Source organism: Phoenix dactylifera, unplaced genomic scaffold (assembly GCF_009389715.1).
Source record: "Phoenix dactylifera cultivar Barhee BC4 unplaced genomic scaffold, palm_55x_up_171113_PBpolish2nd_filt_p 001031F, whole genome shotgun sequence".
Taxonomy (NCBI): domain Eukaryota; kingdom Viridiplantae; phylum Streptophyta; class Magnoliopsida; order Arecales; family Arecaceae; genus Phoenix; species Phoenix dactylifera.
This window is the reverse complement of record NW_024068384.1, coordinates 2,110-14,181: the sequence shown is the minus strand read 5'-3', so window position 1 is coordinate 14,181 and position 12,072 is coordinate 2,110. Positions and strand designations below refer to the sequence as shown.

The 12,072-nt window shown below is 35.4% G+C and overlaps 1 protein-coding gene across 1 annotated transcript; it reads left to right on the top strand.

The window, feature by feature from the left end:
• Nucleotides 1–1,669: 1,669 nt before the first annotated feature.
• Nucleotides 1,670–11,517, top strand: LOC120107819 (zinc finger protein-like 1 homolog). Its single transcript, XM_039121286.1, is given in 8 exon segments — nucleotides 1,670–1,861; nucleotides 2,469–2,549; nucleotides 5,543–5,660; nucleotides 5,761–5,805; nucleotides 5,808–5,854; nucleotides 8,657–8,728; nucleotides 11,006–11,317; nucleotides 11,449–11,517. Coding segments are annotated over 8 exon segments (768 nt in total). The 5' UTR covers nucleotides 1,670–1,837.
• The last annotated feature ends 555 nt before the right edge of the window (nucleotides 11,518–12,072 follow it).

The window sequence follows — 12,072 nt, the reverse complement described above, 5'->3', positions numbered from 1 at the left end:
AATATAGTTTCGAACAGTTAAACTTCAATTTAGAGAAATAAACTCTCAACCACTATATAATTTATTTCATGAGCTTGCTAACAAGTTTTATTATACTTGTTCTATCTCATTAAAGCTATTTTAATTAGGTCTCCATAATCAATTATTTCCATAACAATAATAACCAATTCTTTTTTCTTTGTTAGGGAATAAAAATATATTTATTCTCATTTAATTTTTAATATTTTCAAACTTTTCTATTCATACTATGAAAAGTATAACTAAATTTAATATATATTCCTTTTGTAATATATATTTTTTAAAAAATATCAAGCGGTTAATGGCTATTTTTTATTTATGGTGTAACTAAATAGTAGAGTAGAATGTTGACTTATGTGTCTGTAGTGTAGTTTTTAATTAAAAATCATCAATTAGTGTATATATTTAATTTTTATTAATTATAATTATATAATTTTTATTTTTAATATATCATCTATATAAATTTGATTGGACTAATTGATTCGATAGTTGGATCAGTGATCCCGAACCCAAACTCTTAGCCGGTCAATTTTGATATAGGTTTAAGATCTAATTATTAATTGTAATTATATAATTTTTATTTTTAATATATCATCTATTTAAATTTGATTGGACTAATTGATTCGATAGTTGGATCAGTGATCCCGAACCCAAACTCTTAGCTGGTCAAAGTTTAATGAAGTCCATTTCCAATATATGACATTTCAAAAGTATAATTTTTCTCACATATATCAGATTTCAGTTTTCCAACACTTGTTAGATAAGTATTCTAAGATCTAAATATATTTTATGTCTTGAGTCAAAAAAAGGGTTAAAAACTTCAGTTACAACATAATGATGAATTTATTCTAAAATTTAAAATTTTAGTCAAATTAGGTGTCCTTTGGTTAAAATAGGAATAACTATTCTAAATTAAATCTAATTATATCATTTTTAACACCAATAACATTGAAATTATTAGTAAATGTTATTAAGATAATTTAATTTTATTAACAATAATATTATCATCTTAATGTTTAGCAAAACTAACATAATATTGTTATTAATAATTTAATATTAATATTAATATCAATATTATTATAATCAAATAATCTCATTATATTAATACCAGAATTAATGATATTATTATTAACATTCTTATATGATGCATATTTTGTTACATTCTATAATATTTTGTTATTATTAGAACAAAACTGGGTGATTTATGGTGAATAACTTGGTTTTTTGTCATGGCAATCTGGCCACTCCTAGCAACCTTTTTATTTTAATCTTCAAGGGTTTTGAATTCTTTATACTCATACCATCATCCTGTCCCTCGAGTTACATACGCACCAAAATCCACCTCAATACCCATCGCTAGCCGCTATTGTCGGAGGTTCGAGAACACGGTACGCCTTCCAAGCAGTTGGATGTAAATTTAACGGTCAGGATCACATCAATCAACAAACAAAAGCCGTTCAATTAAAAGCGGGCGACCGTAATAACAAGCCCCCGGAGTCCGGACCCCCATCCTACCCATATCGGCGGTCTCCAAACACGCGGATCTGCGTTCCCATCCTCGTGATCTCCAATCAACGGCTCCGATTTCTTCCTTTCCTTGCTCTCAACCGATGCACGCGTTTCCTTCTTTAATAGATAAAATGTTTGTTTTTATTACGACATGCCACTCTCCTCGCGGAGTCCCTGACCTCTCTGCTCTCAGATCTCTCTCTCCCTCTGCCTCCCCCTTCCTTCTCGAAGCCATACAAATCTCCGATCCCTTTTCGATTCTCTCAGCGCCAAGATCCGGTTATTCTTCTCGAGATTTGTGGTAGAAGCGATGGTTGTTTGCAAATGTCGCAAGGTATTCGGGATTCAATTCCTTAAGCTCTCTTCTTCCCCTAAGTCTAATATTAAATTCGATTTTAATTGATTTTGTTCTCATTTTCCCTCAATTTTTTAATGGGTTGCGGAGAATTGGGAAGAGAGATTTCTTTCATTCGTAGAAACCGTTAACTGTGCGGGTGTGTTGAGATCGATGGCTTTGTTTTGTTGCCTATTGTTGTGAATGTGCTCGATCGGTTATTCGTTTGGTTGGTATCTGTTTGAGTGGTTTGCTTCGAATTGGGTTTGCCAGCGGTTGAGATCAGCCAGTTTTACAAGAATTGATGCAATTAGGGTACAAATTCAGCTGATTTACAATGCGCTAATCGTGTTTCAGAATGGAGCGGGTGAAAAAGTCTCTTTTTACGGTTTTGGATTGATTGGATGTTGAGGTTTTCTTCGTGATAGAGAAACTATGGATCTATGAAGTAAAATCTGGTGCTTGCTTTTTTCCGTAGATTTTGGCGTTGCATAGGATGATTAGTTGTACTCAACGATTTTCATAGTTTCATTTGATATCTGATCTTTGGGTTTTCTGATTTTTAACTGTTCTTTGGATAACTAGTAATGGAGCATTTTGGTTTCAGGCGACTAGGCTTTATTGCTTTGTTCACAAGGTACCTGTCTGCGGGGAATGCATCTGTTTTACAGAACACCAAATCTGCGTGGTAACCATCTGGACTTTTGTCATACCAATGCAGATACAATTTTTTTGCTGGTATATTATGATTGCAAGGAAAAATGTTCCATCTGAACTCATGATTCATGCACAAAATCATCACATCCAGAATAATGTTTAGTATGAACAAAATCTGCCATTCCATAGATGATAATTATATTCATGAAGGTATCAAGTTTGCAGCTTGGCGAGTTTACGCAATTCACTTGATTTATAAGGATTTTATGGAGGCAACATCATGAACATGATTTAACTTCTGAAATGTTGCAGCATGCAAGTTGTTTTGCATGTCCCCTTTCTTATGTATATTGGTTCCTACAAACTTTTCACAGCCTCCATATCATATGCTTTCTTGTTGTCAATTACAGCTGATGTAATTTATTTTATTTGAAATAAGAATCAGACTAGTGCAATTTGATGCTTGTTTCTTCTCTCCTAATAGTGTCATGTGAATACCTCAATAATGGCTTCAAGAATTTTAGAGAAGAAGAAGCAAAGTACAAAATACAAAAAAAAATAAAAAATAAAATGATGATAATATAGCAAATATAACAAGAGATAACTATCCATTGTAGCTTCTAATTTCTAAACACCACCACTCCAAGGTAAAGTTCTTATCCATATTCCTTTCTTGCAGTTTTATCCATTCTATTCTATGACTGAAACTTTGGAGGAAAGTGCATTTGTGATGCTTTATGCCTTTGTCTTTCCACGGTTCCGTGGCAACATGCATTGCATGTGCCATACTCTAGTCTGCACTATATAAACATTCTAGATTGTTGCCTCAATTTCAGAGTAAGATAAAGTCGCCAGAGTTCACCTCTGTGAAGCATCATGGTGACATTTTGAAGTTTACATTTAGTCATGGTCACCTCCCACAATTGCCTCTCATGATTGTTGAGATCACTCTCTTTATGCTTAATTAATAGATACCTGAAGCAGAGACTTTATGGCCTTATTTGAATATTTAAATCATAGCCAGTGCTGCAGCAAGGATTTCTTTTTTTCTTTTCTTTTCTTTTGGTGGTGGTTTTGGAGATGGGGACTAATAATCTAGAAACAAAGTTTCTATTTGAATATCAGAGACATAAATATAATTTTAGTTATCTCAATCAACTAGAGAAAGTTACTAGAAAGAGAGTCCATACAGTACGGCATGGAATTGATTGACATAATGCATGCTTTTTATGATTACATTTACAAAGAATATGTACAAAATGCACATTCCACAGATATTATTCATATGTATTGAAACACCTCCTCTTAAAAATTCATAATTATGGTCTTTAAACAGCTTTGGAGATATGTATGTGGCAAACCATCTTGGTGTTATAAGTACTAGCTAGAAAGAAAAAAGGTTTTCAGGTTGGATGAAAAGAAGGCATCTTAGAAGCCCGAAAAACACAAAAGTTTTAAGGAGCACTTTTTAACTCATTATGTGGTTTGATGGTGGGCATAGAAGTAGTTCAAAGCTTTTCAAAATCATTGAGTTTTGCACAGCACAGAACGCACCTAGACAGCTACCCAACTGCCCACAACCTTGTCAAGTTTGAAACTGCCCTCCTCTAGCAATCAAATAAGCCATCTCTTGACCCATGTTTTCTGCTCTCTCTTTGATATATTTGTCTTAGTTATGGAATCAGTTAATTATAAATGGAATCATTTTCTCATAAACAATCCTACATATGTTCTACTGGAGGCTTCCCAGGAAAAAAGGCATAGAGGCAAAAGGAAATTTGCGTTGTGATCCAACAGTTTGCTGCATGAATAGTGAACAGAATACTCATTAAATCATTATAACAACCCAGTTTCATATCCCTTATGTTTCTTCACTGTCTTCTGATTGATGGCATAGTCTTTTTGAAATTGTGATTGGAAAAAACTTATGTTCATGTTTTTGCAACATGGCAAAAAGATAGATGATAAAGAAAATGAACGAAAAAGGAAAAAAGAACTTATCCTGTTATCCAGGTTATTAGAGACTTCGTACGATTATTTGTCATCCTCGTCTTCTTCCTTAATCTCTTCTGCCTCCTTTGCTTCTCTTCCACCTGTATTTTCCTATTCCGAACAAAGATTGGCAACAAAAACCTGCTTTAGAATAGAGTTGGGTACTCAAGGACTTTGGATTCATCGAGAAATTAGATAAATAAGGGCACAATACCTTGTATCTCACTGAACATCAAGAAAAGTGTTCAATTGATCATAAGTTCATAACCATGCATCTGGGTATGGATGGTGATTCTCTCTCTCTCTCTCTCTCTCTCGTAAAAAGCAGCTAACCTACCAATGATTAATCCCAATTACAGGGAGCAATTTTATCACCTAGCCTCATGAATGGAGGAAATGAAGAACTGGGAGAGGGCAAAAGGATTTGTTGAACGATGGTTATATATGTTGAAGCATTTTGGGCTTGGGGGTAATCTAGAAAGAGCTTGTGAATATAAGTTATTTGACCCACCGGCACAGTCCATTCCAATTTTTTTTATAACTCAGCATTTTATACTGGTCCATATTCGAGTGGCAAGATTAGTTGTGCGGCAAAAATCTTGATCCTTTTCTTAACTACCATTGTCAATGAAAGTTATTTCTTACTCGAACTTGCAAGTGCCTAAAACTCACCAGTTAGGTTCATCCTTTGAAGATAAACCATCTCTTAAGCATCTTTTGTTGATTATCATAATTATGTAATTATCTTTATAGCAGCGTCCAAGCATGTCAGCTTTATATTCCCTTTCCCTTTCTTTTGTAACTTTAACTTTTTGTTTGTATCTTTTCATAGGATATTGTGCATTCTTTTTATAATTTGCACTGAAACATGTTTGTGCACATATAACATGTATTGGTAGACAGATAAGTGTGTAAACAGATCTGCATTTACATATACATGAAACAACCAATATTATAGCTTTATTGCAGTGCACCAGCATAAATATATTCCTATTTAGTGGTCTATCACACTTATTTTTATCGATCTTTTAGGTCAAACAATACTCTGATTGGGTAGTTGATGGAGAGTATGATTGGCCTCCTACATGCTCCTCCTGTAATGCTGCGCTCGAAGCTGGAAATGATCAGACTACTCGACTGGGTTGCTTGCGTATGTGATTCTTCACCTATACATTTATAATTTAGCTTTCAAGAAAGCATGCTCCACAAAATGTAGTAAACCTAAGATGCTTCTCTTTTGCTTGTCTCAGATCTTGTGCACACAAATTGTTTGGTGTCGCATATTCAAAGCTATCCACCACAACTGCTCCAGCAGGATATATTTGTCCTGCATGTTCTTCACCTGTAAGATGCATGGGAGGATCTTTGCATAATTTTGTTGTGTTTATTAAATTACAAATTTCTTCTGTCTAGCAAGTAGTAGTTCAATAGTATTTTCTTGTTTCTTGAATGGCCAAAGCAAAAGGAAAGAAAATGGATTTTGTCTAATGGCATCCGCAATCTACACAACTTGAGGGGGGTGGGGACAGTTAACAAGTTTACTTCTGTAGAAAATTCAAGTCTATCATGCTTTATCATTTGGGTATATATGCTCTGAATTGTTATCCAAATGCCTGACAACCTTAACCCAAAGTTGAGATGCTTATATTTGAGGTCAGCTTTGTCTTACCTATACAGATAAAAACCTAAGAAAATATAGTAGGTAAAAGATAAGAAAAGGACATAAAATGCTTTACCACAAAATATAAAAATCGAGATAAAGATATAAAAAAAACTTCATATTTTCACGAACATTGTATCATAATGTTCAATTTACTACTAAGATTATTATTTGTATTAGTTGATTCATAAAGTTATGAAGAAAGATAATTTTTTAATTCAAAGTAAATTGTGGTAGAAACTTCTTTTTTTTAAAATAAAAGAGGGCCATAACAGCGACCATTACATTCTTACGGCGTCTTCCAAAAACATCAAATATGCTCTCCATGGTTCATATAATTCCCAATGTTCTAGAGTGATTTTCAACCCAATTGGCTGCATGGTTGGCATCTGGTATATGTGCCGAAGTTGAAGATCCACGAAATCCCTCATAAGGCTGTGGCAATCAGCGATGATAGTGGAAGGGATGGGCTCACCCCATCTCATAAAATCCTACATGTCAAGACGATCACTCTCAATGATGACCTGTTGAAGCTGGTGGTGTCATGCCAAGGACATGGCCTTATGAAGGACAAGGCCTCATGAAGATCCAAGCCTTAGCTAGGAGAGAGGAATCTGAGTTGAGAATCATACATTGGGCCATGATGGGCCGCCCAACATGAACATGGATGAGAACTACTGCTCTTGCAACTCTGCTATCTGAAATTACAGAAGATCCATGTAACAACCCAGGATCTCACCCAAAATGGTTAGCCAGAAGGTATTATTTAGATTTTTTGATCCTGTATAAGTACCCAAGATCTACCCAGCAAACAAACCAATGTGAGACCGTCCGTACGGATTCTCACATACTCCCTCCGTTCAAGCCGTGACGTCCTCGTCAGGCTAAAGGTTAAATCAATTCAAATCTAATCATAAACATAACAATTGGCTCGTGGTCAGCCCCAATGGATCCGTGCTGCAGTGTCTCCTAGTCCATATAGGTCATAGGCCGGGTCCGCTCTGATACCATTTGTAACAACCTAGGGCCTCACCCAAAGTGGCTAGCCGGAAGGTATTATTTGGGTTTCTTGATCCTGTATAAGTACCCAAGATCTACCTAGTGAATAACCAATGTGGGACTAAACACACGCCCGCATAGGTCTTCACAATCCATCAGTGTTATTTTTGTACTATGCTATGGTGGAAGCTCCCATTGGACCCATTCAAGCTCCTCTTGAGCAATAGAAGCCTTTCAAAGATTGCCAAATGAACCAGCAAGTGGTAGCAAAGAAACTCATAGCCCAGATTGGGATTGATACACCAACACAGTTTTAGGACCGAGCCATCCCCATCCCCATCCCCATCCCCATCCCTGGCCTGAGTCCAATCCATAGGTTGCCATCCTCGTTGCATCCTAAGAGCATTCAGATTTCTTGCGAGTATCTACACTCAAAAAGGAATTGTCAGATGTCCTCTGACCGACAAGATTAAACTTACAACATATGTCAACAAAGTAAGAAAAGATCAATCTGTACCACACATTTGTTGGTAATCTTCAAGAAATAAGCCGCCAACAAAAAAATTTAACTTTTAGAGCAGCAGGTAGTTTCCATAAGAAATTTGAAATTGTACCATTGCCCCTACAAATATAGTGTTCCTGTTGAGCCACAAAATTGTAGATGGATCTGGAAAGCCTTTTACCATGTATGGTAGTAGCCTGTCGCCAACCATCCATAACATATATATAGGAGTTTTGTATGCTATTGTTTTTCTCAACTGTCTGGGCATCCCATAGCCTTTGTACATTCCAGCTATTATGTGCAATTAGCTCACCTGCATAAACCTCAGTTAATAATGTAAATAGGCTTATACCTAATTTGTATATCAAAAAGCCATGAGTGGTCTAGTATCCTATATGCCAGGCCATTTCTAATATTGTATGCCAAGCCCAGTGAATCCTTTGAGTGCACTTAGTGACAGCCTTACAGCACCAAGAAGAATGCTTGATTTACTTTCTTTTATTCTGTACCTTAGTGAGAATGTTTATTATTTGATGCCACACCTGTACCATCCTCATACCTCTACTCTTCAACCTCAATTAGTGTCCACTAAGTTTTCTATCTCTTGTACTGTTGAACCCTTCTAGTTCTTCCTAATCTGCTCTCTACTTAAAATTGCTGTGCTTAAAGCAAACATCAGAAAATTACGTTTTAGAATTTAGAATTATCATCATATCACTGGCAAACCACACACTCAAAAGCACTAGGTGTCATATGATGGTTTTTCCTTAGTTTATACATCTTGAAGTGAGGGTGGAAGGCTGGAAGACTTTGCCAACCCTTTGAACTTTGGAGGGAAGAATGCTTTTTGCTGGCAGATTATGATATTGATCCCTTTCAACTTTAAATCAACTGCTATGAAATTATTCTACTTTTATATTTATCTGCCTTGAAAATCAGTCAATGAATTTGTTTAATATCAAGAAAAGCACTTTTTTTTTTGCAGATATGGCCTCCTATAAGCATTAAAGATACAGGATCTCACCTCCATTCAAAACTCAAGGAAGCAATAGTCCAGGTAAGACCATCATAAATTTTATTTCTAGAGTTATCAGCATGCTATTGTTTTCTTTTCCTACCATAAGCCTTTTCTCATATATATGGGTTGGTTTCACGATATGTTTATTCCATGTAAGTGCTAAATCGTTGATCAAATAGGCAACAATATGTTAAAATAATTTCTGCTGCTTGACATCAGTAAATAAGTATACACTTTAATGACATGATACATTCTGAATATTTCTGATTATTGTGACTATCTATGCATAATTGCATATAGGTGTCCTAGTTTTTCTTTTCTTTTCTTTTCTTTTTTAATAATCCTCACCAATTTAGGGCTGGATGGTAGTTGCAATGAAATTATATTGTTTATTTCCAGACATGCTTAACCTAAGGTTTCCATCTTGGCTGATATTGCGGCGAGATATCAGTTATATGGGTCTCGGGCATCTAACGATACAATATGTTCTAAATATCAGCTTATGTTGGCTGCTATAAACTGTTATATCCCAATTTCTCGGCTGATACAATATCAAGATACTGGCTGAGATTACTAGTTTTATTATCATTTGTCTTAGGATTTTCTTAAGCCATATTAAGGGGTGACCTATCTTTTTTGGAGACTGTAATTAGGAAACAATTGTGGTAGAGGTTATCTGCCAAGATTTGTAGATCTTGCAGGTTCAAAAAAACCTGGCATCAGAATAGGGACTTTGTGGAGGAAGGTGAGCAGTGGAGGGTGTGATGGAGGTGTTGCCGCGCTGGTGTCTGGAGAGTCGCTATGGCTGGGCAGTAAAGGCCACTTGTTGAGGCGAATGATTCATCTCGTAGTTAGCTTTGGCAACAATGATGAACGAAGATTTTTTTTTTTTTTTTTTTGCCATTGTTGAGATGAAAGGGGGTCCTAAAAGAATAGAAGGGAAGAGGTTATATGGATGTGGAAAATATTCTTTTCTCTCTGTTTGTTTGTTTTTTTTAAGTTTTGAGGAGAATGACTCTGCAAATAGTTAAGGCTATTATATGCCACAGTCCATGTATAAAAGGGAACAAATGATGTATTTGTGATGTCAGCTAAGTTTCCAGTATATTATATTAGTTCTTATGTCTCGGCCTGCATATCCAGAAATCATGGAAATTATGTTCTTTTTAAAAAAATTTCCTTTTCAATCTTGGCCGAGATAAACTGGTATCTTTGTTTATCTCGGTTTCAGTGGCCTACTGATATTTCTGAGATATCACGTATTAAAAACTTTGGCCTGACCACATAGATTTGTGTGAACTTTCTCTTTTATAAAGATTAACTTGTGGGATCATGCTGAATGTTTGATTCGTTGCATAAAGTTCAATCCTGGAAGTAAGTTTTGGATCTCATATTCAAGAATTCTAGATTCGAGGTTTCTATATCCTGTGTCCTACTTAGACTTTTTGGTGCATTAATTCTCCTTGTGAGTTTAATCTTATTCCAGGCCTTCCAGATATCTAGCCTTTTGGGTATCATATCAATCTTTCAGAAGCTAGATCTATCGTATATCTGGCTATTCGAGTCCATGTACTAGAACTTGCCCTTCTTAGATTTAAATTTATGCTTCAAGACATCAGATCCTGTTCCCTATGTTATCTAGCTTCTTTTGGGTGTTCGTTTTAGCACCCACAGTTCTTAAGAAGATGAGATATGTTTCCTGTTCTTTCGTTCAGAAGCTGTTCTACTTCATGATCGTTCGACTCTCTCACACTCTTTCTCAATTTTCTAGAGTTTGATGTCAAGCAGTAATTCACAAGCTTACTAACACATGAAAGGTTCTTTTTTTGTTATGGATTAAAATAATGGAATTATTAATCAGCTTACTGAACTAAATAAAAATTTATCAGGACTGCACCACTTTATCTCATGAATGGTGCATGAGATTCTACACAAACTGAATATCAACCTAGTGTTTTTTATTTTTATGCAATGGACATTGAGGTTCAACATTCTGTTAAAGAAAATGAAGCTTGTCAAAACTTTAATATGATCATATATCATAAATTATTCTGCTTCCTTTCTTAAATGTTTATATTAGAAAGTGATCTAAGCAGTTCCTAAGCTACATTTTTTTTTGAAAATCCATTTATTCAAATGTCCTTCATTTTGAATATTTGATTTTGTGTTTGTTTCCTTATTGAGTTTTAGTTATGTTAATCATCTTGCATTTTCAGCCATTGCTTAGCGTATTTTAGTTGCCTTGTCAAGACATCAACTCAGTAACAGTTGTTAAGACTCTTCAAACTTATTCCACATGGTTTCTGACATTTGCAGAGTGGCTTGGAGAAAAATGTATTTGGAAATCACCTTGTTTCATTGCCTGCAGTGGAGAGCCGTGTTCCTCCTCCTGCTTTTGCTTCGGATCCACTTATGCATGTATCTGGTGTTGAAGATAGCGATAAAAGTCGTGCAGATTCATTTACCAAAGAAGCAAAATACTCAGATGAAGTATACTCCGCTGCTGGAACAGGTTCTACTAAACTTTCAGAACCGGAGATTGTTGAAATAGATGGTCCTAGTTCGTTAGGAAACCAATTTAAGCCAGACCAAGAGCCCAACTTCATCAAAAGTGTGAGCCCCAAGGGTGTAAGTGATATCTGAGCCAATGATCAACCATCTTTTAGTACTTTTTGTGTAAATTTAAGTTCATAAATGGTGCATTCATACAAATGTAAATGGTGCCTGGCACTATGATCTTGTGTTTTAACGTCATGCAGCCCGGTGCTACCACAAGGAAGGCACTTACCATGTTGACAGACAAAATTCAGAATATCATATTATGCTGATTGATGAAGATGGAACACATAAAAAGTACACGAAAAGAGGTAAGTTATATGGAAAAAAGCTAAATATTCTCCCTAAACATAATTTCTCTCTTGCTACGTGGATTGGCATGCTCTTGACTCAATAAGGATTTGTCTAGCTTGAGATTATTAACATGGACACTAAGCCTTTTTGTTTCCTGATAAACGACACTAAGCCTTATTTCATCTGTGTGAGATTGATGCGATTAATCTTATTTCCTGATTGTGTTCCTATAATAACTAAAACAGTTAGAAGTGCAATTTGTATGGTACCTTCAGATCCCTCATTTCTACAAGGCTAGTGTGTGTGCCCATCTTTGATCATTATGGACGTTGCAAAACCATGACTGATACATGTTCTGTTAGCATGTTTCATTGCTCATGGCAGTTTGTGTTTTTGTTCAATTTTGTTGACGTTAAAATGTTTAAGTTCTCTTAATGCAGTGTTTGTTAAACATGTAGCTATCAAAAGATTTTTTTTTTTTTTTTTTTTTTTTAGTTGCATGTCATCTGATGGTATCCTTTTTCCTTGAATTT